The following is a 27,979-nucleotide window of genomic DNA, read 5'->3' on the forward strand; positions in this document are numbered from 1 at the left end:
TGCCCCCAATTTCCACGCCACCCAGACATCCCATCTTTCTCCAGTATCACCTGGAAGCTCTGTCACCCTTTCTCCCCTGTTCCACCCCACTCTCCACTTCCAGGCACTCCCCAAAGATGATAATATGCCACCTTTGCCTGGCAGAGACACTCTCCACTCACCCTTCTGCCAGCCCCAGCCCCTCACTCCAAACATCACCTCATGCCCGGTGCCCTTCTCTTCACTGAGCCAAGAGGAGACAGCGTGCTGGGGGTTGGGGCTCAGCCTCTTTATTTGCCAGCAGGGAAGGGAGTGGCCAGCTCTCACTGGAGGGGAGAACATCGGGTGTCTAGGGGACAGCTCCAACCCATAGAGCTGGGGGTGCACCCTGAAGAAGGGGAGGGGCGGGCACGCCTGCCGCCTTCCTCCCAGGACGCTCCCAGGACACAGCGACGCTGCCCCTTCACTCCTCCTCTTCATCTTCTTCTAGTGGTGGCCGAACACGCTTGAAGAAGCCAGCCTGGGGGCGCACAAGGGCCGGGGACAGGGTGTAAAGATGATGGGTGGGCCCCAGAGCAGCAGTTGAGGAAGAATTCTAGAAAGCAGCCAGGCACGAGGTCCTGTCCCTGGACCAGCACAGAATCGGATCCCACTGCCAACACAGGTGGCCGCCGTCCCCACTCAGAGAGAATACATGTAACGAGTTGCTTTTTTGTTTTTTTCCCTTGACTTTTTATCCTTTCTTTTAACGTTTATTTATTTATTTTGAGGGGGGCAGGCAGAGAGAGAGAGAGAGAGAGAATCTCAAGAAGGCTCTGCGCTGTTAGCTCAGAGCCTGACATGGGGCTCATTCCCACAAACTGTGACCTCATGACCTGAGCCGAAATCAAGAGTCAGACACTCAACTGACTGAGCCACCCAGGCACCCCCACTCTTGACTTTTTCTTAAATATTGGCAATTGTGTATCTCTCTGTGACTCTAGCACACAATATGTATTTGATGATTTTAAGTCTTAACGCATGATTTTCCCTAAAAGTACCATGGCTTCCCAGAGCTTGAACACTTGAGCGAGTTTGAGAACAGCCCTCCTGGCACAGAGGAGGAAGTGACCCACCAGGGCCTCCCGGGTCTCCCACCTCAGTCAGGGGGAAGGACAGAGTCAGGAGGAGGTGAGCCCTGTCTTCCTCAGCAGCCAGGGAATTCCTGAAGGCAAGACTCACTCCCTGTGACTCTTCCTGTCAGTGGGGAACAGACTGAAAAGGCCTTAGGATTTCAGGGGCCACCTCTCTCAGAGGTCTGTGCCCTGGAAGAGGTCCTCTGGAGAATGAGACTCTAATGGTAGAGATGTGAATGGACCCTAAGTCACCATCTCTCTCTGCCTCCCTGTGAGGTAGGGCAGGGCCAACTGTGTGCCCTCCTGGGGACCCCACTCTCCCTTCAGGACTTACCTTCCACATGGCCAGGACCAGGACCGTGAGCAACAGCAGGCCACCCAATACGCCTAACAGCACCCACCAGATTGGAATGTCTCTCTCCTCCAAGACACGAAGCAGCTGCGTCTCGACCTGAGGGCAAACCCACGTGTCTTCTCAGTCACCCTGACACCTGTCTTTCCCAAAGACTCAAACTTGTGGGATGCGCATCTCTGAGCCAGCCACCTACCTGTGCCGCCCCTCGGACCCAGGGGTGTTCCGCCCCCATCCTGCAGGGTGCAGACACTTGGGAAGACAGTGGGTCCTGCAGGGCTCCTGTCCCCTGCCACCATGGGTCTATACTCACCGCAACTTCTCCACTGGGCAGGCTGAGGGCGGGCACAGAGTAAGGAAGGGAGGAGACGTTGAACCAAGCTTTTGACTTTAGCACGAACTGATCCAGTGGCCTCTGAATGGGGTGGGGGTGAAAGCCATTTACATGAGTCTATTGGTTGTAGGAGTCCTGGCCCCAGCCTCCCCGCTACCTTGGAGCCTAAGCCTGGCTCCTCGAAAATAAGCCTTGCCTTCCCTCTCTCTTCACCACACCCCCCCCCATGCCCTATCTCTCCCCAGAACAAACTTGGTCCCCACCGCCAGAAAGCCCCGCCCTCCAGCATCTGCCCCCACCTGCTGGAGGCTGGGCAGCCACAGGAAGGCCAGCACCGTGACCATGGCCCGCTGCCCTCGTGCCATCTCCTGTAGCTCACACTGCACCACTGTACAGGGCACTGAGTCGCAGCTCTAAGGGGATGAGTCATTAGTTCCCAGCCCCTCTGACCCCTCACCCCAAGGACCCAACAACAGGAAGGGGCAGGGGGGCAGGGAGCTCCGGGCTCCCTCTCAGGAAGGGCCTCAGATTCAAGCGTCTGACGTTGTCTCTAAATGGGGTTGCTCACATCGTTCCAGAAATGCGAGGAAGGGCCGAGAAGAAGTGGGTCATCATATAGTGTTCAATACCCAGAATTTTTGTAACTCTGCTTTGGCATTTCTCCATTTTCTTTAATGTACCAGGAACCTTTGAAAATTCAAATATTCCCACCCGGCCCAGACACAAGACCAGCTCAACCCTTCATATTCATTTGGAGTGTTCCGTGGGACCAAGGTGGCACACCCAAAGCCCACATCACACTGCCAGCCGCTCTCCCTGCTTCCCAGAGCCTCTGTCCCCTGGGCCCCAGGGAAGAAGCCCCAGCTGCAGACCACAGAGCTTGCTCACCAGGTGAACTGGATCCTGAAGCCTGGAGGGCTGGTTGGACCCTGGCAGGAGGGCCTGTCTGCGTTCCCGCTTGTGATGCCCCGTGTAAATGGGGGAAGGGCTGGGGGTAGGCAGCCCCCAGTCCAGCTGGGGAGGCAAAGAGCAGTCAGTCGGTCCTGAGCACCGATCATCTCCCCACCCTCCCAGAGGGGCCCTGGTTGCTGGGCTGGGGCCTCACCCATAGCTGTTTCTTCCACCCAGGCTCTCACCTTGAGGGGGTTAGGAGCCGGCTGTGGGGAGCATTGAAGCCCCCCCTGAGGCTGTATATCCAAGATGTAGAGCAGGTCAGAGGGCTGGGACTGGCTGGGAAAGCTAAGGCTGAGGTGGAGGCCACTTACAGTGCTGGGGCCATTGTTATGGAGCTGGTGGGTGGTGATGGCAGATGTTAGGTAGCTCAGCACCTAGTGAGTGCGTAGCTCCTGGGTACCCCCCACCCCAGCCTGGGTCCCAGGTGGTCCTTGGTACCTCATAGGTGTGCTCAACTTTGGGGCCCCAGCTGTCCGAGTTGTTCTCCCCGTTGCCTTCTTCCGCCACCATCAGCAAGGAGGCTGGAAAGGAGTTCCTGCAGGGGCCCAAGCCCCCAGGGTGAGCTTGAGCACCTGACTTGCTTGTAGGGCTTCCCCCCCCAGGCCCTCTGAACCTTCGGGTGCTGCCCGCCATCTCCCTGATCTACCCCTGGTCTCACCCTCGCAGTTCCATGTGGGCCTTTGCCCGGACTGGTACATCCAGCAGCACAGCCTCGCTGTTTGGATTCTGGCTATTCTTGCTGGAGGGGAGGGGACAGGAGAAGCATGTCAGGGACACCAGCCCAGTGAACATCAGAACTCTCTGGATGGGGCCAGAATTTCAGAAGCTTCAGGAAGCGCTAACTCCACAGGCAGCATGCCACACTGAAGTTAGACCTGGGTAAGAACTTCCTCTAGGGCTCCAAGACTCAGAAACAAGTCTCTGGGGGAAGAAAGGGAACAAGGACGTCTGAAGAGCGGGCATCCCAAAAGACCCTTCTGGAAGGAGAGCATGTCAGGGTCTCTGCATCGGGATCAGATAGGGGAAGGGTGGTGGGTAGGAATGCTCCCCTGCCCATACCTTCTGATCTGCAGCCAGAAGGACACATGCTCCCCAGCCTCTTCCAGGTCCCCCACGCTCACCAACATCGTGATTCCTATCTGAGAGAGAGGGAGGGCCAAAGTCACGGCCCAAATGCCCACTCTGGGCAGCCTTGTCCTGAATGTGGCCTCCAGTTTCCATCCTCCAAGTCACCATTGTTATCTCAGAAGCCCACTCAGAGAGGGAAAGTCACTCACCCAAGAACGCAGGGAGTGTGAGGCCCAGGATTCCAGCCCGGGGCTATATGACTCCAAACCCAGCCCCTAAAGCTCGGCTGTGTATGAGCCTCTGGTGGAGCAGACCAAGCACCCACGACTTGTGCCTCACCCTGGCATTTTTCTTCATCGGGTTGCCCAGCTCACACAGCACCACCTTGGTCTCATTCTCTTTCTTCTGGTTACAGATGAGTCTCTCAAAGCCCTTCAGGAAGGTAGTTTTAAGAAAGAAGATGGTTGGGGCGCCTGGGTGGCGCAGTCGGTTAAGCGTCCGACTTCAGCCAGGTCACGATCTCGCGGTCCGTGTGTTCGAGCCCCGCGTCGGGCTCTGGGCTGATGGCTCGGAGCCTGGAGCCTGTTTCGGATTCTGTGTCTCCCTCTCTCTCTGACCCTCCCCCGTTCATGCTCTGTCTCTCTCTGTCCCAAAAATAAATAAACATTGAAAAAAATTTAAAAAAAGAAAGAAGATGGTTGCAGAGCATCCCATATATATTTAAGCTCCCTTGGAAAGTCTGGAAGAGACTTGTGTGCAAGGGTGCAGAGAGGGGTGCCTTGGGGTGGGAGTCTGAGGGACTGTCACGTTCTTCCTTGTGTCTCACAGTAGCACCTGATCATTTTTTTTTAATTTTATTAATGTTTATTTACTTTTGAGAGAGAGAAAGAGAGAGCACAAGTGAGGGAAGGACAGAGAGAGTGAGACACAGAATCTGAAGCTGGCTTCAGGCTCTAAGCTGTCAGCACAGAGCCTGATGAGGGGCTCGAACTCACGAACCATGACATCGTGACCCGAGCCGAAGTCAGACACCTATCCGACTGAGCCACCCAGGCGCCCCGTGCCTGATCATTTTTTTTTTTAAGTTTACTTATTTTATTTTTGAGAGAGAGAGAGGGAGAGGCAGAAAGAGAATCACAAGCAAGCTCTGCACAGTCAGCATAGAGCCTGATGCAGGGCTCAAACTCATGAACCATGAGATCATGACCTGAGCGCAAATCAAGAGTTGGTTGCTTAACTGAATGAGCCAGGCACCCTGGGCAACTTATTATTTTTAATGAAATTTTGGGAAATAAAAATACAAAAACATTACATACAGGATGCTTCCATTGTTAGAAACTACATCAACAAAATAAAAAATAAATACATGCCCATGTTAAGTGTCTGTGGATGCTAAGAAAAAAGACTGAAAGGAAATCCACCAAATGTTAACAGAAGTTTCTGCTAACATTTCGTACCTGAGCCATTTGGGGTTTGCGTTTTATAATAGAGCTCTTGGATTTTATGCCATTAGCAAAAAAAAAAAAAAAAAAAAAAAAAATCAGTTTTACAGCAATGCATAAGAGAAGTGGGGGGGGGGGTCTCAGGTGGAAAATGAGAGTCAAGGCTCTTGCACCTCCCAGGTCCCCAGCAATGCCCCTGGGTGGGGCCTCACCTCAATGTTGCCGATGGCCCTCATGTAGTGGGCACCTGGGGGCAGGCGCACAACCAGCTCGGCCTCGTAGGCCCCCTCTCCCTCATTGACTGCATCCATCTGTAGCTTCAGCACATTGTCAGCTCCAATGAGGAGTGGGGAGCCCATCCTGTGAGGACAAAGGAGTTACAAAAAAAAAAAAAAGCAGAGGAGGCTAGGTCCAGGCCCAGGATCCGGGAAGGGGTGAGGACAGAGTATCAGGCCCCCCCCGGGGGGGGGGGGCGAAGGGGTGTCACAGGGCAGACGGCCTCCTCACACGTTGGCGGTGAGCTGGAGCTGGGGCACACACAGATCATCCTCTCCGCAGTCCAGGATGATGCGGGTCTAAAAGAGGCATGTCAAGATGTGTGGGTGAGCTGGGGGTGTGGGAAGTTTGAGGGTCACATCGGAACTTAGGGAATTAGGTCCAAGAATGAAAAGGAGTTTGGAGCTGACGTCAGGGCTTGGGGATTTGCATCAGGGTTTGGGACGATGTCAGGATGGTGACATCAAGGTTCATGTGTTTGTCAGTGTTTAGAGGTAATATCAACAACACTTGGGACCTGTGTTGGGGTTTAGGGAATTTTGAGATTTGGAGGTTTTTCATTAGGGTTTGGCGTGACAGCACAGATGGGAGGTGACGTCAAGATTGTGGGGTTCACATTATGACTTCGACACTAACCCTAACCCTGAGCAGGGGTCCTGCACCTCCCTTGCCTGCTCCCGCCCACCCCCACCTGCTGCTGGACATGGGTGTCCCCGTGAAGCACGAGCTCGGGGGGTATTCCGTCCTTCTCGGGCTGCAGGGACACATTGAAGCTGAGCACGATGGGGCTCAGCTTGTCCCGGAAGTCAGCCTCATCCTAGGGAGGGGACAAGAGTCAGACTGTGCACCCTGCTATACGTGTCCCACTGACCACCCCCGTACCCACAGCGCTCAGCCCGTGCCCCGGGGCTGGACGAACAGGCTGGCGCACCCAGCCCGGCCCATCCCCAGCCTGGCGTACCCGGAGGAAGGCCATGGTGGAGTGGCAGATGGGGCTGTGCCTCCCGCCCAGGTCCAGATGCAGGGTGGTGCTCGCCTGTTGAGAATTCAGCAGTAGCACCCGCCGGCCCTGGCGAGGCTTCTGCCGGTCCAGCTGCAGCTCAGCGTGTAGGGCTGGCAGGGCGAGCGGGGAGGGTCAGAGTCTCCCTGGCCAGCCTCCAGGGGAGCCCAGGACCACCTCCCTCCTGTCCCCACCACGACACTCACGCAGCTTCTGAGGAATGCTGTGCCCAGTGACTCCTACACACATCTGGATGTTAAAGCTGCAAAGATATGAGTTGGGCTCAGGGGCTAGGATCCCTCAAGGTCCCAGACCTTGCCTGGGCCCTGCCCTCCGTCTCCTCACCAGCTCACTGGTGTCTGGGTCTGGGGCAGGACACAGTTCTTCACAGCAGGATTCAGTGAATCTTGCACCAGCAGCTGCACATTGGCCATCACCACTGGCTGAGCTCTGGTGGGATGGGGGCATGCTTGCCATTATCCCCTCCTGAATTGGTATCCTCTGATGGTGTGGGCCCTCCGCCACCACGCCCCTAGAGCCAGCACTCACCTGTACACAGCCACCTGGTTAGCCCCATAAGCTCCTACCAGTAGGTCTATAGATATTGGAGGGGTCAGAATCAGCAGTTAGAGGGGGCAAGGGTGCTCATCACCTCTTTCCCAGAGCTTCCCACACCACTGCCGCCACTGAGTTTTGGCCTGGCCTCGCCTGGCCTCCCCTGGCCTCCCAGCCCCACAGAGGGGTCAGACGCTCAGTGGGGCATAGGCCCCTGACTGTATTTTTCAGCATGTCCAGCTAGTGCCCAAGGGCCCTTCCTGGCTAGCCGGAGGCATTCCAGGGGCACCTGGGTATCCGTTGTCATCGATGTCTGTGCCACCTCGCAGGGAGAAGCCGAAGCCAGAGCCTGTGGGGAAGGGGCTGTCCAGGATCTGGGAGGGGCGTGAGCTAAGCCCCTCACTCTGACCCAGGAACACCAGCACTTGGCCCCGACCACTGGGACCCCCATAGGGGGCGGCCACTGCAACATCTGGAAGAAAGGGAGGGGCTGTTTGTTACAATTTTCTCCAATTTTTGTTTCTTATCCAGGCAGCCCTGAGCTCCTTCTCTGGGCAGACGGCAGGAGACCTTGAGAGGGATACAAAAGTCTGGTGCAAGGAAGCAGTTGTCCTGCCCCTCCAGGAGTTTATGAGTGAGTACAAAAGAGACCCATCAACTAGGATTATTATAAACACAGTAGCAGCCTTTGATAGCTATTGAGAAAATTTATTGACACGATTTCATTTAATCCTGAATTAGGCATTATTATTCCCATTATTTTTTAAAGACTATGAGAAATTACTTTTTTTTTTTTAGGTTTATTTATTTATTTTGAGAGGGAGAGAAAGAGCACAAACAAGCAGGGGAGGGGCAGAAAGAGAGGGAGAGAGAGAATCCCAAGCAGGCTCCGAGCTGTCAGCACACAGCCTGATGGGGGGCTTGAACCCACGAATCATGGGATCATGACCTGAGCCAAAATCAAGAGTTGGATGCTTAACTAACCAAGCCATCCAGGCACCCCAGGCATTATTATTCTAATTTTAGATGGAAAAACTGAGTCCCAGAAGAGTAAATAATCAAGACCAATGAAGAAATGGCTCCCTCTTCCCCTAGGGACCTTCACCCCATTTCAATTCCACCATGCAAACTCAGAGCCACACTATGGGCTTGTCATCACTAAGAACTTGTAAGATCACTCTTGAAGATGTATTTGTTAATCATCATAATCTTATTAATTTGTAGGAGTTCTTTACATGTGACAAGAATTAAGATCTTTTATATATATGTTTAACTGTCTTTCCTTTGTCTTCTGACTTTGTTTTCTATGCAGCTTTTTTTTTTCTTTTAAAAATCTATTGATTGGGGTGCCCACGTGGCTCAGTGGGTCCTACTTGGGCTCAGGTCATGATCTCATGATTTGTGAGTTCGAGCCTGGCATCAGGCTTTGCGCTGAGAGTGCAGAGCCTGCTTGGGATTTTCTCTCTCTCTCTCTCTCTCTCTCTCTCTCACACACCCTCTCTCTCTCTCTGCCCCTCCTCCCTCACGCTCTCCCTCTCTTTTCCTCCCATGCTTTTTCTGTCTCACAATAAATAAACTTTAAAAAACCTATTGATTTTTCTTTCTTTCTTTTTTTTTTCCAATTGATTTTTCTGATTGAGTTACACAGAATTCATCCATATAAGACCACTCTGACCACAGTCTCATGCCCAGACTCTGGGCCTCCATTCTCTCTTGATCTTTAGCACCTTCCTTTCTTTACTTCTTTCCGACCATTCGATCACCCTTGTCATATCCTCAGTCATCTTGCCCCACCCACTGCCAGTCCTCAGCAAACCTGGCCAGACCTCACCAGATTGGGCCCCAGGGATTCCTGACCACCAGGAAGGTGGAGATGGAGGTACTGCCCAACTGTTCCGAGGGGGCACTGCTCAGCCCCCTCCCCCACTTTGCTCAGCGCCTATTTCAAACCTTCTTCATTCTGTCAAGTTCCCAGCCCCCCACTTCCTTCACAAAGAGAAGCAGCCCAACTGTTGTGCTATCAGTCCAAACCCGCTTTTCTGCCTTCCTTTACCCTGCCACCAGGCTAAACATCTCAGCCCGGTCTTCTCTGTGGCCCATCATAGGGACCCTCCTCCGGCTCACTTCCCTCCCCACCCTGTGTCCCCACAAGATCATTCCCTCCACATTCAACCTACTCCATATGCTTTGAAATTAAAATAGCCTTCCCTTGACCCTCATCTCCTTTCAGGACTCTCCTTGTTCTTGTCTTTTCTTTTCTTTTTTCTTTTTTCTTTTCTTCTCTTCTTTCTTTCTTTCTTTCTTTCTTTCTTTCTTTCTTTCTTTCTCTTTCTTTCTTTTCCTTTCACAAACTGAAAGGGCTGTCTACACTGGCTGCCTCCAATTCTTCACTTCCATTCATACCTAGCCCCCTGGCATTCTGACTTTTGTCTCTACCTGGCCCTGAATCAGTTCTTACCGCTGTCACCAATGACCTTCTTGCTAAAGTCCATGGATACTTCTCCAGCTCCATCTAAGTATGCCTTTCAGCAGCATCTGAAATCACCGATCCCCTTCCTCCTGCTCAAAGGGCTCTCTTCCTTTGAGTTCTGGGCCATCAGACCTCCTGGATCTACTACTTCTCTGGACACTCCTTTGTCTCCTTTCCAGACTCACTTCATCTGGGAGTCCCCTAAATGCTCTTGCTCCCCAGGGCTTTGTCCTCTGCCTCTTCTCACTTCACAGGTGCCCAGGACCTCATCCAGCCTCCCCAGGCCTCTGTCTCTCACTCAGACCGCTCTGGTGGGAATGGGGAACCCAACTGTTCTCTGGAAGTCTGCCTACTGCTCCCAAGCCCTTCAAGGTCAAAAAGGCCCAGCGCTGAGCTGCTGATCTCTGCCCCCCACTTCACCTTCCCAGACCTGCTGCTTGGTCTGAGTTCCAGGTGGTGAAGGCACCAATACCCCTCTCCACCAATGACTCCCTCTCTCTTAGCTCCACATCCAGTCACCCATCAAGTCCCAAAAGTCCAGGTTCTGGATATCTGTGAAGTCACCCGTCTCTAACTCTACTGCCGAAATCCACACCCAAGTGCTCACCATCTCTTGCCTAGACCAATGCAAACAAATCCTAACTGATCTCTTTCAACTCTTAAACCCACAGTCTTTGTTGCGGCTGTTAACCCCTCTGCAGCAAGTGGGGCACCTTTCTTCCCTTACCGTTGTAGCCATCCCGGTCGAGGTCGCCCAGAGGCGCGATGGCGGAGCCGAATCTCCCGTAGAGCTGTGTGCCCGTCAGCAGAACGCTGGGGGCGCCCAGTGGGTGGTGACCGCGAGGCTGCAGGAACAAGTACACACGCCCCACCTCGGCCAGTTTGTGGTCAGCGCGGCTCTCCATGTACAGTGGCGCGCCCACCAGCAGGTCGTGCCTCCTGCAGGCCAGACGGGCGGTTCCGTGGGGGTGGGTGAGAGGGATGCTGCGGGCCTGGGCCAAATCTCGCTCATTCTCGCCCTTCCGCGCCCCTCGGTGGTCACATGGGAACGGGCGAGGAAAGGAGGGGACCGAGAGCAGTCAACCTCTCTGGTAATAGGGGACTGAAGTCTGTAGGGATGGGGCGCCCCTCACCCGTCCCCGTTGACATCAGTGACGGCCACCGAGTGCCCGAAATACGAAGCCATCTGCAGGAAGACGAGGCTTACTTAATTCCTGCCCCAGGCCGGCACCTTCTCTTAACACTGCCCTCCACGCTCCGCGGAATATTCTAGGGTTCTAGTTCCCCAGCGTCCGCCACCCCCCACCGGGACCGGTTTCCACCTGCTCTCCGTGCAGCCGGTGCAGCGTCTGGTGGTACGAGTTCAAAATTTCCACCTGCACGGACAACGCCCAGGCGCTCATCATTCTTGCTCCCGCTCCAGGGCAGAAAGGGAGGGGGGGGGAGCGTAGGGGGCTTGTGAGGCTGAGGAATGGGGCCGAGAGCTTTGGGATGCCGGTGGCGGGACAAGGGGCACTCACCGCTCCCAGGGTCCAGCTCCAGGTGGGGGCGCCTAAGACATACTCTAGGGAGAGCCGGACCCCAGTTAATGAGGTCCTTCCAACCTACCCACCTCCCGCCCGCCATTCTGCCACCCAGGGGAGATTTCGTGGCGGGGAGTGGAGGTGCTCCTCCCCGGGCTGGGCTCCCCAACTTTTGCCCCTAAATGGATTTCTTGCCTGTAGTGTTGATATCCCCGTCGAACTCGCCCACGGCCACCGAGTACCCTGAAGACACGGCACGAATTATTCTTTCTGGGAGGGTGAAGCAGGGAGAGGGGCCAAGGGCGAGGAAGAAGGGGACCCAGAGACCCAAACCCTGCATCGCGTAGATGGGAAAACTGAGGCCATCGAGAGGCCAAGACCTGCCCTAGGCGGCCCAGCGAATCCAGGGCGGGGAAGGCGAGGTGGGGCATATGGGAGTTGGGCGGTCGGCGGGGAGACTGTGGGAGCAGAGAGTGGAGGCGCCTTCGATGCCTCTGGGGTTGGAGTTGGCCAGGGGGGTTGGACTGAGGGCGCTCCCGCAGGGGCAGGACCTGACCGGCGGAGGGGGCGGTGATACTTAGAGGGATGAGAAGTCTAGAAGGGAGGGGCCAGGGTTACCCCGGTAGCCGTCGAAGTACACTGGGTTGTTGTAGTCTGCGGAGAAGCGCTGGGCGGGCACGTTCCACAAGAGGGTGCCTGGGCGGTAACTCGAGACGATATCGGCAATAGGAGCTCGCGCCAGGAGACCTAGGGCGCGAGGGACAGCGGGTGTGGGGGCTGCGACGACTGGGGTCTCCCCAGGCCAAGAGGAGGGAGGGAGGTGTACGGATGGGCACGTACCTAAGAAAAAATAGCCGCCAGGGGCCCCAAGCACCAGCTCTCCAGCCTGAAAGGGAAACCCTGGAGGTGAGAGGGGCTCTGTTTGGGAACTGCCCCCACGCCGCTTATGCTCCCTACTCGCCTGAGTGACCGCGGAGCTGAAGCCCGCTTCGCAGTAGCGCTTGTCTTCGGCTAGAGAAGGCAAAGAGGAGGGGTCAGCGAGGGGGCGGGTCAAGAATTGTGCGTGGGCGCTTGGGGCGGGGTAGGGGCGGGGCCACGGGGTTAATCTGGAGGCGTGGCCTTGAGTCTGAGCCAGGCGGGGCGGGGCTAGAAGCTAGGCCCAGGAGTTGGGCCCACGGGGATGCCGGACTGAAAGCCGGGCTTGGAGGGCGCTTGGGAGGTATCAGGTGAAGGAGGGAGCTAGGTGGCCGTCAGGGAACGGAGACAAAACGGAGAGCTGAACTCACTAAAGGGATTTGTCACGTAACCCCGGCTCATGGTGTTAGCCCGACAGGGCGAGTACTCCGCGCGGTAGCCGGTTTGGAGCTGAGCCACGAAGCAGCCACCTACGGGCGTCTTCTCAGCCTCCTCTGTCTTTTCTAGGGCGTTCCAGTGCTGCCAGGGGGCGCAGGCCTGGAGCAGGACCACAGGAGAGTGGGGAACGGGCGGGATTCGGATTCCCCCCCGCCCCCCACCACGTGTCCCTGCCCACGACTGCTCTCTGTGCCCCGTTCCGCGGCGCCCACCACAATGTTGTTGTTCCAGCTGACGACCGACGCCCCCAGTCCTTGCCCGGCCTTGAAAGTTTGAAAGGTTTGGAAGCCTACGTGTCGGGTCTCATCATCTGGAGGGCGCAAGAAGGATGGGGCGCTGAAGCTCGGCTGTCCACGCTCCCTGTAACCCCTCCCTCTGCCTCCTTGAGCAGGACTCACTGAGGTCGAAGGGCAGCGAGGTGCACTGGCCGCCCTCGGTCCTCCAGGGGCACAGGAACACGCCGCCCGTCTCCTCCTGGCTGCGGCCCCGGGTCCTCGGGGCGCCCACCACGATGGCCACGCTGCGATGGAAAGCTGGGTGAGTGTGGCGCGGATTCCCGGGCACCACACGCCCCGGCACCTGCGCTGAGAGCACTACCTGGAAGGGCTGTGTGCCTTGGAGGGCACTGGGTCATCTTTCCTCAACGAGATATCACAGACCGTGGAGCCCAACCTTTTATGGCCAAACTGCCTCCCAGTGGGAGAAATCACGTGCCTAAAGTAACCTAGTGAGTTAAAGGTAAATCTGGTACTATAACCGTTTGGTTTGATTTGAATATGAGGAGTTTGTTATCCTTTCTGAAAAACACCTCCTAAGCTTTGCACATCATCCGAACTCCATATACCCCACCTCTACGCCCCACACCGAAAGCCAGGGATTTCCATGCCCCCTAGAGCTTAAGACCTTTACCTGAGAAGTAGTTTCAATGGTGAAGAATTAGGGAGGCTACTGGGCACCTCTAAAGTGAGGTACTGATATTGCTGAGGACCTTAGTAGATCTAGGTTCAAATAATAGCTCTATCATGTATAAACTGGGGACAATACCTACCAATCAATGTCAGGAGAAGTAAATGAAATAAATGTATGAGGGACATTTCTGCATGGTGCCAGCCAAATAACACATAACAAGTACTAAAAAAAAAAAAGTATTAATTTGTTTCTTTCATCTCGTAGGATGTTTATTAAGTAATACCTATGAAGCCAATATCTGTAGAAACAAAGGGAAAGAAGCAAGAATGGGAAGAGAAAGGAGTCAAATGCAGATTCAGGCCCAGTGACAGTCACGGGCCAGCACCCTGGGAGCTCTGGAGCTACAAGAACCCTTCAGAACCATCCCAAGTTGAGGTGAGAACATCGGACCCTTCCTTACACCTCTCTCCTCCCTCCACACTCCTCATGATCAGTCACTGGTTATAGGCCACATTGGAAAGGGGACTTGACTTTGGGGGAGGTGACTCTTCAGCAGAGAAAATTCCCCAAGAGGCAGATACTTGAAGGCCATCTGCCATCCCCACTCCCCGAAGGTGAGCATCACAGCATCTACTACACACAATAAGTAACTAGTGCAGGGTAGTGACTATAAAGACAAGGAACCAGGACTCTAATCTTGGAAGTCTGATTTTGCAGCTGATTAATTCCAACCATTAATGCTCTATTGTTTCTTTTCAAAATATCTATACTTTTGATGGGGATGGGGGTGGATAGAGTAGAAAAGCAAGGTGGAGTGGGTAGACAATTTCACGGTTTTGCAAGTCAATTTAATAAATGTATTTTAAGGGGTGAGCGTGGAGTAGGTCATACAACTGACCCTTGGCGGGAAAATTAAGGCATCAAATTTTGCCTTTGTTCTTGCTGTAGTTTTGGTGCCCACCTCCCCTTTGGTGCCCCTCCCTGACACCCTTACCTGAGCCAGTTCTGCCAGTATTCCTAAAAAGAACTCAGTCTGAATAGAGCCTAGAAATCGCTTTGCTCAACCTCTATCACAAATGGGGAGCTTGAGGTTCACAGAAGCAGTGAGGGGGGCACAGAATCCTTCTCTCTCCCAACACCCAAACTTCTCCCGGGCTCACCTCCCACGGCTGTCCTTGTAGAAGTCCAGCGAAAACCCAAAGTGGCTGCCATTGGGGCCTGTGTAGAAGGTGAGCTGCACTGGGTCCAGGTTCAAGGCCCAGGCTGGAGGGACAGCATCGGGTCCCAAGAGCAGCTGCACCCACTCCAGAAGCCAGAGGGCATGAAGTGGACACACAGCTCTGGCCATCTTCCTTCTCCCACCACCTCCTAGGCAGGAATGGGCTAGCTTCTTCCTCTTCCTTTCAGTCTCTACCACCGGAAAGCTTTTCTTATCAAACTGGAACTCACTTGCTGAGCAGTGGGCAGAGGAAAGGGCTATAAGCCCTGGATACATATGGTTTCTTGGATTGCCAGAAAGGGGGTGAAGCCACCCTGGGGGTGGATGCTAATGGCTGAAAGCCATGACTCCTCCCTTTTCCTGAGAGTAGTTTATCACCAAGTCCTGTTGGTTCTGCCTCTCAACTATGTCTCTTGAGTCTTCACATTTGCACTACCACCATTCTAGTCTGAGCCACCATTCCTATCTGCTTGGGGTAATCATGAACTAACTGATCCATACGCCTCCATTCTGTTTTACAGCCCTTCCTCCCCCATCCCCCACAACTGTCTACATTGTAATCGCCCAGTGTGACTTGGTCAGAGGTGGAGGAAGGAGGAAGGAAGCTGCTGTCTCCTGATAAGAACTGAGGTTTTTATATCCTTTTGGATAAGGCACTTACCCACTTCCTGCTTCCAGAGCTTTGGTCAGCCATATTGGTGTAGCAAGCTTCTTCACTCTCCCTCCATCTCAGGCCACATCTTAATGTGGCCACAGCAGTGCAGCTGGTGCTGGCGAAATGTGTGGCCAGTGGATCTTGGCCAAAGGGGAAAGGAGATGGGGAAAGAGTGGAGTCCAGGATATTCTGGCTCACAGGCTCTGGGACTATATGCCAGCTATTCATTTGAAGGCAGACCCTCCCTCTTTCTTGGGTGACAGAGCTCTTGTCCAATCAAGACTTGATTCTAGTGGGCTCCCTGCCTAGGGGACACCTCCCTCAGCTCCTCAGGCTGGCACCCTGGAGTTGGCACACATGGGAACAGCACTGATCACACTGTTTAGTCATGGTCCATTCACTGGATTGTGTCCATGACTCCCTTGAGAACAAGGTTCCTTTTTGCAGCCCCAGGGCCTAGCCGAGAGCCTAACGTGTAGTATGTGTCGTTGACAGACAGACTGAATGGAAGCATGCACTGAGGAGGAAAGATGCAAACATGGAGTCACACAGTGGAGAGAAGGAATATTTTGAGCAGAAAGGCAAGGCAATTTTCTCTGGATGACAGGAAGAGTAGTGCCAAGTCTTATTGGCACTGTAGGTCTTCCCCCAAAAAAGCAGGCTCTCAGGAAGGAAATTCAAAAGATCTGCTAGGGGTAAAGGAAGACTGCCACGTCCTCCTTTTGCTCTATATTTTCTAATCAAACTTAACCACCACCTATCTTATCCTGCCCAACTATCCTGTGCCATCCTTCCAGCTCCTCCCTTCCCCTTGTAATTCACCACATTGGCCCACAACTCAAAGTCCTCTCCCTTACTAGATTAGAAGCTCCTTGAACTTAAAAAAAATTTTTTTAACGTTTATTTATTTTTGAGACAGAGAGAGACAGAGCATGAACAGGGGAGGGTCAGAGAGAGAGGGAGACACAGAATCCGAAAAAGGCTCCAGGCTCTGAGCTGTCAGCACAGAGCCCGACGCAGGGCTCGAACCCACGAACCATGAGATCATGACCGGAGCTGAAGTCGGACGCTTAACCGACTGAGCCACCCAGGCGCCCTGAGGAACCTCCTTGAACTTTAATCTGGATCTTCTTCACTGCTGAATCCCCAGTGCTAAGCTCACGATAGGCATACATTTGCTAGAATGAATACTTAACCCTGTCCTATACTTACCTTCTACCCTCTTCTGGTCTTCAACCAAATGGTATTACATTACTGTGGTATACTGACTGCATAGCTCAATATTGTCACATCCCACTGAAGTATTTAATGGGTATTTATTCTGCTCAAGGCACTGAGTGATGAGGGATACAAATATAACTGTCAGGGATCGTTAAAGAAGTTAGCCCAGAATTAGGACACGAACACACATAACTGCAGCAGAGGGACAGTAAAGAATGCCTTGAAAGGGTAGACTAACATTATGCCTAAGTGAAGTCGTTTATATCTTTGCTGCTCATAACAACCCTATGAAATAAGTACTGTTATGCACATTAAAAAAAAAATTTTTTTAACATTTATTTTTGAGACAGAGAGAGCATGAACAGGGAAGGGTCAGAGAAAGAGGGAGACACAGAATCTGACACAGGCTCCAGGCTCTGAGCTGCCAGCACAGAGCCCGACGCGGGGCTCGAACCCACAGACCGCGAGATCATGACCTGAGCCGAAGTCGGATGCTTAACCGACTGAGCCACCCAGGCGCCCCTGTTATGCACATTTTATAGATGCAAAAACTGTGGTAGAGTTTTAGGTAAATTGCCCAAATTTATATGGCCAAAGGGTGGCAAAACAAGGATTCAAACATGTTTGGCTTGAATCCATCAGTCTTAAAATCTTTTTTTTTTTTTTTTTTAACACCTAATTCACTTTTGAGAGAGAGCACGAGTGGGGGAGGGACAGAGAAAGAGGGAGACAGAATCTGAAGCAGCTCCAGGCTCTGAGCTGTCAGCACAGAGCCTGATGCAGGGCTCGAACCCACTAACCGTGAGATCATGACCTGAGCCGAGGTCGGACACCTACCCGACTGGGTCACCCAGGTGCCCCCCCTGCCCCACCTTTTTTTATTGCATGTTCTTAACCAGTACACCGTGGTGCCTTTTGTCTGAGAATGAGGGTTTTTTAGGCACAGGAAATAACATGAGAAAAGAGAGCTGCAGACCATAGAGGTCAATTATAGGGAAAGGCAAATAGTTGATTCAATGTATGGTGTTCAAAGGGGAGGACTGAGGCACGAGAATGAAATGGAAGGCTAGGATCAAATCACTGAAGGTCCTTGAATGCCTCAAAGAATTTGAATTTTTAATCTGTAGGAGATGGAGAACCAAAGATTTTTAAAGTCAGGGAATAAGAGATACATTGACCAATTGTGCTCCCTTTTGGATGATTACACTGGCTGTGGATAGAAGGAACTGAGAAACGCAGGACTTAGCGGGAAGGTCAGATAGATGGGTGGCCACTGCAATCCTTTTGGTTAAAGGTGGTGAGGTCTGAACCAGGATACTGATGATAGGAACAAAAGAGAGAGCAGAGGTTACACAATCAGTAACACTGGGGTAGGGAGGTGTCAAAAGTAATTCACAGCTTTGGTGCATGGCTGTCAGGACAGTTGTACCATCAGCTACAACTAGAAATAGGTGAAGGATCAGATTTGGGAACGAAAGAGTTTGGTATTCAAGAATTGTTTCTCACAGGTGTTCCTTTGGGGCCAGAGCTGGGTTGATCTCCCTTCTGAGATAATAGGCAGAGTGCTGACACACTGCTCCCATTTTCCCATCTCACCAACCCTGAGTCCTAGAATTGCTCAATGAATCCAGAGTTCTGTTAAGGCTTCAGTCAACAATGACTGAACTTCTATGTGCCTGGCACTGAGGTAGGTGACATGGAGGATATATAGAGAAAAATCCTTCATTATCTTTGATGCTTCCTTGTTTAATCCTTGCATAATCCTATTTTTTGTTCCTATTTTTCAACACATAGTAAAAATGTTTACTATGCGTTCAACTCTATGTAAAACATTCTAAGGGATTAAAAAAAAAAAGGAGGTATAGAAATCAGTCTGTGTCCTCTCCAAGCTTAGCATTTTACTGGGAAGCAGTACATAAAATGAACCCAACACAGATTCTGAAAAGCCAGTAAGCTTGCATAGGACTCTGAGCCCAGCCAGAAATATGCTGCAATAATTCAGACATGAGCTGATAAGGGGGTGGGGGGATGTGAAGGTATTTCTGACAAATAAGAATGGGAAGGTCAACAAGGCCTGATTTAGTCATCAGGGTGTAGAAAGGGGAGTACTTCCAGGTTGCAAGTATAGGTGGCTGAGGCAGGTGGTTGAAAGAACCCTTATTGGAATCGGCTGCACATGCCCTCACATAGCACTCTCTACAGGCCAGTAGGCACACCTTGCCTGCTCAGAAAGTCACTTTTTTCAATTAAAAAATTTTAAATTGATTTTGAAAGAGCACACGCATGAGGATGAGTAGGGGGGAGGGGCAGAGAGAGAGAGAGAGAGGGAAAGAATCCCAAGCAGGTTCTGTGCCCTCAGCGCAAACAAGCCCAATGTGGGGCTCGAACTCTAACCAGGATCATGACCTGAGCCGAAATCAAGAGTTGTCCAGACACTCAACTGACTGAGCCACCCAGGAGTCCTTCACTTTCACTTTGTAACATTCCTTCTTTCTGGGCAGGGATTTTGCTCAGTTAGGAAGGTAGGAAGATCTGAGCATCCAACCCAAGGTTCAAATTGAATAGCTTCTCTTTTGTCTAGGGAGAACACAGCTGCATGAGAGATTAGGAAAGAAACAGACTTTGTACTCCTCCTTCCTGAAAGTCTGAGGAAGAGAGAGGAATCTCAATTTATCATTACAAATCTATGGTTAGCTTTTGAAACTAAACTTCCTCTGCCTTTTGTCATTTTTTTGATACAGAAGAGTAGATAGAGGTTTTTATCTGCTGTAACAATTAGGGCACATTTCCTTTTACTACGCAGCTCTGAAGCATTGTTATTATTATGAGGTTAAGAAGAATAACTCAAGACTGGTTCGGGTACACAAAACTCCATCAGGAAGGCAAAGTCCAGGCAGATGACTTGTAATCCCACTGCCCCTGAAGTGCATTCCAAATCCTGAAAATTGAAGCCAGAAATTCCAATGCCGTTTAGTGAGCACCTACATGCCACACATTCTACTACACAGAGATTGTATTTCAACTAAGCAAAAAAGTAGACTTTCTCATGGGAAAGTGTGGAAACGAGGTGCATATTCCAAGACATCCACCTAAGACTAAAAGAAAATTAACCACTATAATTTCCTCCTACAGCACAATCTGCTGCTACGTGGGCAGCCTGTCTTGAGAAGCTCAATTCCAAACATCATAAGTAACTCGTTCACAAGACTCTATTCCTTGATCACTTCAAACAAGGTATTATTTGTAACCCACAACTCCATCCCTTCCCAACTTGAGTGGATGGGGCAACAATCACGACAGACTCTGCTAAGTTTCCACAAATCATTGGTTTATTAGAAAGTTCCTTTCCCTAATTTTACAGCATATATATCTCTATCATATGTGATAAAGTTAAATACAATCTGTAATGTTTGTAAGTAAGGATAGGTTATTTTGTTTTTTAAGTTTTAAAATCACTATTCTGAAAGTTAAAGAAAACTGCCCCCAGGAAGGTAGAGAGGCAGCCAGAGTATGGCTCAATCTACAAGCTAATGGGAAGCAGCACAAAAATGTTAATACTGTATTATTTAAATATTTACATGGGCTGAAAGCAAAGAAAAATGAGTCCCTTCACTTCAAACAGATGATTTCATTTTTCCAGTGCTAGTTATCCAAAGTGATGCTTCTGAATCAGAGGAGGAGCACTGAACAGGTAGGAGGCTCAGGCAGGAGCCTTGTTTGCCCAGCACTTGCTTCTCATAAACTCAAAACCTTTTTCTTTTGGGAATCTGAGAAGAAAGGCAGAACCCAGAGCCTTGGCCCAAGTGAGTAGGGTTTGATTTTTCCTGTCCGGTAACCACCCAACCAATTCCAGCCACAGGAATGGGTAGGGAAATGCCAGATAGAGAACTGCTAACTACACCAAAGATGAGACCTGCAATATAAACACCTTTGGGCCAGTACGTGAATTAGGTCTGAGAGCCCTGGTGAAAGGCAAGAGGAAGAAGAGGAATGAAGGTGGTACTTCCTCTGGTAGGTGTCATGGGAGATAAGGAAAAAAAAAATCTTCACTGCTTAAACTAAGCTGGGCAGAAGGCATGGAAACTAGGAAGCAAAATAATCTGCAGTATCTATAAATATGCTCACCTCCCAACAAGAGGGGAAGAAACTGTCCCAACTCTTATCATCCTCAAGTCTACTTCTACTTCTGTTTCTAGCCAACCCAGAAGGCACATTAAAAACAAAACAAAACAAAAAACAACAACAAAAACAACAACAAAAACTGTCAGAGGGGGGCTAAGTACTAGGAAGGCAAATGGACTGCCCGGAACAAGGTCCCCAGAAAACCCAGGAAATCCCCCAGACAATCACTCTGAATCTCCCTGCTTCCAGAGAACAAAGCTCTCAAATTTCTCTCTCCTCCTCTGTGGGCTCACCTGTTTCTCTGTATAAAACTGCAAAGCACATGAGGGAGATGTCGTAACTGAAGACCCCTCTGACACCCCCAGCTGACTGCTGCCCATTAGTTGAAAAAAACAAAAAACAAAAAACAACCAAATCCCAGTGCTGGGGGCACCACTTACTGCAAATTAACTAAACGTTCTGTCCCAGCAAAAAATGTTAAACAATTGTTTTTTTTGTTTTAACATTTTTATAGTTCATAACTTCAAAAAATACATGAGCTTGATAAAATATACATGCTTAGTCATTTTTGCATCTAGCAGAAAACAGATACTTTATTTTTTGTTTTCATTTTATAACCTTTAAAGTTTCTTAGTTCAACTAGGGCAAACATATTTACACAAAGCCACCAGAACAAGGATCACTTAAAGAGCTGGATGTAAAAAATATTATTGCAGTATACTACAAATATGGAACCTTTTTTTTTTTTAATATGAGCTACAAAAAGCAGCATTTACGTTTATAGAGTTCAGTGCAATTTTTTACATTAAAAAAAATCCTATAAATTAAGAAGGAAACATCAACATGACAGAAGAAAATACACCCTTCAGACACATGAGCTCCTCTCTGGGGAAGCACACGGGCGACTCTATGTTCCGCATAGCTTCTATTCATGATAGGATCTTCTTTTCTGGGATATGCAGATACCTCTTCTGGGATGAGGGATATGAGGACAACAGTGCCAAATGTGTGGCTTTCTGTTTGTGTGGGAAGTGGACTGATTGAATAACAGCCTGAGTAGCATCTGGTTCCAGGTCAGACTCCCTTTCCACCTCACCCGGGATAGCATAAGGTCACCAAGGGATGGTCAAAGACACTGAGAGGGCAGGACCAGATAGACAAACCTCCGGCCAGAGAGGAAAAAATGTTTTAAAATTTACAGAAGGGAAGAGTGGAGGAAAAAAGTAGAGGGAAGAGAGGAATATCCAAACTTGACAGTTTGGAGATGTTGCCGCAGAGGGGTGGGTAGCACTTACTGGTGTTCCCTAGCTTAGAAACACAGGAGAGGGAGGGACAAACAGAAAGGGGGGGAGGGAAAAAAAAATCCCTGATAGTAAACCCAAAGCAAACCTCAAATCTAAAACCACCCCTGCAAGCCAAAACTCGATTCTTTGGCTGTCAGACACTGCCCATCCCAGCTTCTACTTGCTGGTATTAATGGCTCAACACCCCCGAGGGAAGATATATGGGTCACCTTCCCTGGCCCTACCTAGGCTCCCATCCCCCAACTCATGTGCCATGGCTAGGCGGGTGCTGCAGGTCCTGACCTGAGAAGATGGGGTGAAGTAGCGGGTGAAGGTGGAGGGCGGTGGCAGCTGCTGCAGCAGGCCGCGGAGCAAGCAGGGTAGGGTAGAGGGCAGCATGTGGGACAGGATGGAAGGTGAAGGGCCCAGGATGAATGGCTGAGGCGGGAATGATGTGGATGGGATGGCTAGCGAGAAAGGTGGCCGGGTGGCCAGGGATGATTGAGTGAGTGAGGTGGGACAAGGAAATGGGGGTCAGGTGGGGCTGGGGAATATGATGCACTTGGGCGAGTGGCTGGGGATGAGGGTGGGGGTGAATTCCGATGGCGGCGGCAGCTGCCGCTGCATGATGTTGCAGGATGGCATGCTGAACAGTTGTGATTGAGGTGGCAGAGGCTGTGGCTGGCTGCTGAATGTGGATAGGCTGCAGGGCTGGAGTGGCTGGGGCCAGGGCAGCCGAGGCTGGAAAGGCCTTTACTTGCTTGGCTAGAAGCTGCTGCTGGATGTGCTGTTGTGCGGCCTGCTGGAGCTTGCTGTACTTCTCCATCTCCTCAGGGGTGAAGGTGATGGGCTGGCTCTCTAGGGGGGCCAGGGAAGCATCCTCAGCCCCATCAGCTGACTCAATACTAGGATCCCCACTGGGAGGTGCATAACTGGGGAAGTGCTCAAGGTCTGGCGCTATAGGCAGCAAGCTGGATTCCACAGGGCCTGGCTGACTGCCACTATCCAAGGACTCTAGGGTGTCCCCATCGCTGGGGTCAGGGAGGTAGTTATGGGAGATGGTGGGGTCCCCAGGATAGCAGTCAGAGTGCACTGGGGTGCCTAGTGGAGCAACAGGGTGATCAGCAGTAACTTCTTCAGACTTTGGCTCTTCTGGGAGTGGGTCTGATAAGGGGCCAGCTGTTTCCTCTGAGGGGAACTGATGTCCAAATGGGGCATCACTACTCCCTGGAGGCCCTTCTTCTGTCTCTGACTGTTCTTGCTCTTCCCCCCTTTCTAAGCCAGACTCTTCACATTTCTTGCTGTTCGGCTTTCGGGTAGCTGGGAGCTTCCCTATCAATGGAAGAACAGGCTTATTGCCAAGAGATGGGGGGAGCTTGGGCCCAAAATAACCTTGTGGGGGGTCCTTGAGCTTGAGCCCAGCTTTAGCAGGGGTGGCCAGCACCTCCTCACTCACACTGGGTTTCTTCTCCACTTTCCTTGACTGAATCTTCTCCAGGAGCAGTTTGGCAGTAACGGAGTTCTTGTCTTCGGGGCTGCAGTCACCTTCTGACCCCCTTCCGGCACCAATGTTGCTGTTCTGGGAGGGCGGGCCTGTCCCTTTACCATCGTCTCCTCTGCTGTCATCTTTCTTCCCAGGACCTTCTCCCCGGCCTGATCGGAAATAGTGGGGAGACTGGGAGCGGTAGATTTTAGAGCGGATGAAGTCTCGACGGCCAGAACGCCTCTCCTCAGGGCTTTCGTGACCCCATGACCCCTTCCTGGAACCTGATCGCTGGGAAGGGCTCCTGGTGCTGCGGCTGCGGTCACGGCTATAGCTTCGGCTCCGCTGCCAGCTGTGGGCCGTGGTGCTGCGGCTTCTCCGTTTGCTCCGGCTGCGACTACAGCTGCTGCTGCGGCTGCGGCCCCGGGACCTTGAGCGCTCCCTGGTATGACTCCGAGACCGGCTTCGGGACTGGCTGCAACTGAGGCTATAGTCGTCATCAGAAGAGGAGTACTTGTGCCGTTTGGACCGGTGTTTGGAGCTGGCATAGTCTGAGTCGTCAGAGTCATGGGAGCGCTTGGAGTGCCTTCGAGATCGGTCACTATAGTCACTGTAGCTGTCATCAGAGTAACTGCGCTGTCTGCTGTAGCAGCTCTGGTCTGAAGAAGCATCGGAGCTACTTGAGTAAGAACGCCGGGAGGAACGGTGTGAGGAATGGCGCCGACCCGACCGGGAACGGCTCCGGGAATGCTCACTGCCTGAGTCTTCCTCCTCTTCCTCCTCCTCACTGTACTGGGACGGAGACTTCTGGTGTAGCCGGTGTGACGAAGCATCGTCACTGTCTTCATCTCCACTACTGGGTCGACTTCGATGGCTGGACCGGCTGCTCCGTTTGGTGCCAGCTCTTCGCTGGCAGGATGAAGTTAGAGGCTCACCTTTGTGTTTCTTCCCACCATGATCCTGGGAGCTGCCACCACCTCCACCTTCGTCCTTCTTGCCGCTGCTCCCTTCTTCAGCTGGGAGGGATCTCCGCTGGGAGTCATCTTGAGCTCGCCGCCGTCGTCTTGGTGGTGCAGGGCTACCACTCCCAGGGGGTTCTGGTTTGGGTCCCCGTTCAGAATCCGCGGGGGCTGATGACTTGTTCTTCTTTCGTTTTCTTTTCTTGCGCTTCTTAGACTTCTCCCCAGACTCTGTCTTAGAGCTTTTCTCTTCTGGGTCAGCCTTATGTTTCCGTTTGTGTTTGCTGGACTTTTTGTGCTTCTTTTTCTTTTTGTGTCGGTGGGACTTCCCAGATCGTTCTTTCTTGCTAGGAAGGCTTCTCCCTGTGTCCTCTGTCTCTGACCCATGGCTGCCTCCAGGTTCTTGCTTGTTCAGACTGCTACAGGCAGACCCAGAAGCAGGTGCATCCATTCTGCCTCCTGAGGAATGTTCTACATTCTCTCCACCCTCTTTGCTTTTATTTGGCTCACCAGCATCAAGGCCCTGGAGATGGTCCTTTGAGGAGCCTCCTATGTCCTTTGGTTTTTCGGTCCCTTTAGCTCTGGCATCTTTGTTCCTTGAAAGTTTAAAGTCAAAGTATAAAGGGTTACAACTGTATGAAATGGAGGGTTCTGCCTTGGTAAAAATTAAGAGTTCCGATGGCCACTGGAGGGCAGTGCTTTCATCTTTGCTCAAAACTGGAAAGAAGGGACCAGTAGGATGTTTGGGTCCCTCCTGGCTTTCTTTCCCTGCTGGGGTGATCTGAGAGGTTTCTTTAGAGGGGTTAGACTCACATATTTGATTCTCTGAAGCCTTCTGACATGGACTCTCTACACTCTGCTCACTTACATCCCCTCCTGAGGTCTTCTTTGTCTCAGCTTTGCTTCCAGGCTCTGAGGCCTCTGCGGCACTGGTTTCTGTCTGTTGCTCAGAGACTTCATCAACTGTCTTTTCTGCTCCTTGGCTTGCTATCACCTTGATACAGCCTTTAGGCTTGGGAGAACTGCTTTTTTTGCTCTCTAGGGCATTCTTTGGGTGCATACTATTATCACCTTCCATCTGTTCACTGGCTCTCATAAAGAGTAGGAAGGGGAAATTTGGTTTTACTTTGCAGTGTGCTGGGGGAATGTAGTGGTAATACTCTGGCTCTGCAGCCCCAGCTCCTTCTTCTCGCTTCATTCTTTTTAACTTAGATAATGTTGAGGCTAGGGACCCTCCATCCTGAGGGTCTTCATCCTCTTTTTTACCATCAAGATTACTGCTACCATCAGATTCTCCCATCTTCTGCAATCCTTGGTCAGAACCTTTCTCATCAGCTTTGGCTCCATCTTCAGAGGGTCCTTCCTCTGCGTGGTCCTTGAACACTGACGCTATTGATTCGAGTTTGACAGGAGCCTTCTTGGCAAAGGAAAATGACACTCCCAATTTCTGCAGTGGAGTTCCTGGATTATTCTTAATGCCAAAGCTGATGCCTTGGGAGGCTAACCCAGGAGCCTGTGCCAGTCCAGAGGTATTAGTGCTTTGTATTGCAGTGAAAGGGCCTCCTTTATCTGTGGAGAATTCAGATCCCAGGCCACAAGTGGCTGTGGCACTTGTGCCACTGTTTGTAGCTGATTCATCTTTATCATCATCTCCACCTTCTTCATCTACAGCCACTGTGGTTGGTCTGAACATGGGACCGCTTCCAGGTGCACTGCACAAGGGTTTAGAAAAATAACAAAAAAGGTTAGAGGTATACACTTCATACTTCTTATATAACACTTCTCTCTCATGGTCCACCATTCACTGCAGGTTGGACCCGAAGACACTGAGTGGTGGTCATTTCCTAGCCCTGTGCCAAAAAGAGATACTTGCTCAGTGGGTTTAGGCAAAGTCTCATACTGTTAACATACTAATTAGCTGTACTCCCAGGGCCAGCCAGTTAATACTATCTCTTCCTAAGCTGTCTAGAATTTAAAAAGTAAAGCTTTATTACACAATTCAAATAGTCTGTCATTACCACCTGGTACAGCTGACCCATCCTGTATTTGTTCTCATTTCTTTTTTAAGTTTATTTATTTTGTTAGGTAATCTCTACACCCAATGTGGGGCTTAAAGATCAAGCGTTGTGTGCTCTTCTGACTGAGCCAGCCAGGCACTCCTGTTCTCATTTCTTACTGAATCATCCCACCCATCAGTATGCCATCAAATGGGTGGCTGAACATCTATTCACAAAGATTGTATTTCATTCAGCTCAAAAACCCCTCTAATTTCCTCTGTGTTTTCAAATTATACTTTTTTTTTTTTTAAGTATATTCATTTATTTTGAGAGAAAGAGTGAGCATTGAGTGGGGCAGGGGCAGAGAGAGGAGAGAGAATTCCAAGAAGGCTCCACACTGTCAGCACAGAGCCTGATTCGAGGCTAGGACCCACATGACCTGAGCCAAGATCAAGACTGGACACTTAACCGACTGAGCCACTCAGTTGCTCCTCAAATTTTACTTTTTAAAATGTGGATATTTTCTGAGTTTATCACAGTCAGAAACTTCCACTGTGTTACTCTATGGTAGTCTCTGGTTAGTATGTCTGGCATTTGCTTTGGTTTTTTGATTTCTGGACATTCTGTACAATGATCATGATGCTACCAAACACTTTCTCAGCTCTGAAAAAAAGGAACACGGAGAAGCCTCAAAGCCAGTGTTTTAAACTCATGTCATGTCTGAAATTTTTAGTGTGTGGACTATACACTTAAGGTACCTTTCAAGCCAAACTTAAGGTAAACTTATCAGGTATCTATTTAGATGAAGTCTTGTTATCTGATCCCTAGCTACAAGCTATCCTAAATTCAGGGACTACATATATTTGGATGATATGTTATCCCTTGTTTTCTAAAAACTCTTGCTAATGAAAGACAGGAACCCAAAAGATTTAGATAGCAAGAGACACGCTGTGCCACGAAACCTACCTCATGGCAAAGAGACCCTCTAGGTGAATAAGAAGGGATCTTATTTTGTTCTTTTGCTTACTCTTTACCATGTTAATTCAATAATACATATGATGGGGTCATGCATTATTAATTCTGGGACAATGAAATACCTGATGATTGGTCAAACCTTCTTTTATTCTCCCAAGAGATTACTTGGTCATCTTTTAACTGTTTGCTTATGAAACTGACAACTACCAAGACACTTCTGAAGAAAAACATGTATTAAAATATGTCCTAAATTAGAAAATGACCTGGTATATACTTTTTGAGAAGATAGCTTTGTGATATGCCCAAGAGTAACATGTTACTATATAAAAAGCTGCCCAAAGAAGGAATCAGAACCAGTTTATAGGCAGTTTAACTCAACATTAGAGCTCAGCAGTTAATTCTGCTTCACAACTTATACTATGTGTTCTCTCCCTTCCTTCTTTTTCCAAAACACTCAGAGAAGTAAGTAAAAAAAGGATCCGGAGACAAAATGAACCTAGTAAGTCCAGGAACTTGGTATCTGTGGCCCCAACTTGGCTGTAAACTTTTAAAAACCATAGTCAGGGGCGCCTGGGTGGCTCAGTCGGTTGAGTGTCCGACTTCAGCTCAGGTCACGATCTCGCGGTCCGCGGGTTCGAGCCCCGTGTTGGGCTCTGGGCTGATGGCTCAGAGCCTGGAGCCTGCTTCCGATTCTGTGTCTCCCTCTCTCTCTGCCCCTCCCCCATTCATGCTGTG

The 27,979-nt window shown here is 50.8% G+C and overlaps 2 protein-coding genes across 6 annotated transcripts in view; both read right to left on the reverse strand.

Annotated features, from left to right (window-relative positions):
- Positions 1-246: 246 nt before the first annotated feature.
- On the reverse strand, positions 247-14,720 carry ITGA2B (integrin subunit alpha 2b). Its single transcript, XM_030295489.1, has 30 exons — positions 14,491-14,720; positions 12,820-12,941; positions 12,634-12,731; positions 12,355-12,520; positions 12,030-12,079; positions 11,909-11,954; positions 11,687-11,815; positions 11,264-11,311; positions 11,066-11,109; positions 10,868-10,921; positions 10,679-10,731; positions 10,273-10,484; positions 7,365-7,547; positions 7,070-7,115; positions 6,866-6,970; positions 6,727-6,782; positions 6,482-6,633; positions 6,212-6,337; positions 5,752-5,819; positions 5,457-5,604; positions 4,142-4,234; positions 3,794-3,873; positions 3,393-3,473; positions 3,173-3,269; positions 2,917-3,069; positions 2,669-2,794; positions 2,080-2,193; positions 1,760-1,861; positions 1,429-1,545; positions 247-499 (listed from the first exon to the last, which is right to left on the reverse strand). The coding sequence occupies exons 1-30, from the start codon at positions 14,676-14,678 to the stop codon at positions 443-445; spliced, it is 3,114 nt and encodes a 1,037-aa protein (XP_030151349.1). The 5' UTR covers positions 14,679-14,720; the 3' UTR covers positions 247-442.
- Positions 14,721-19,732: 5,012 nt separating this feature from the next.
- Positions 19,733-27,979, reverse strand: part of GPATCH8 (G-patch domain containing 8) — a 102,071-nt gene continuing 93,824 nt past the window's right edge. For all 5 annotated transcript variants that reach the window (XM_030296923.2, XM_030296919.1, XM_030296921.1 and 2 more), the window contains one exon: positions 19,733-25,984. In XM_030296923.2, coding sequence (XP_030152783.1) covers positions 22,096-25,984 — 3,889 coding nt within the window. In that variant the 3' untranslated portion in view covers positions 19,733-22,095. The remainder of the gene's footprint in view (positions 25,985-27,979) is intronic.

The sequence above is a fragment of the Lynx canadensis genome, chromosome E1 (genome assembly GCF_007474595.2).
Source record: "Lynx canadensis isolate LIC74 chromosome E1, mLynCan4.pri.v2, whole genome shotgun sequence".
NCBI classification, from domain to species: Eukaryota; Metazoa; Chordata; class Mammalia; order Carnivora; family Felidae; genus Lynx; species Lynx canadensis.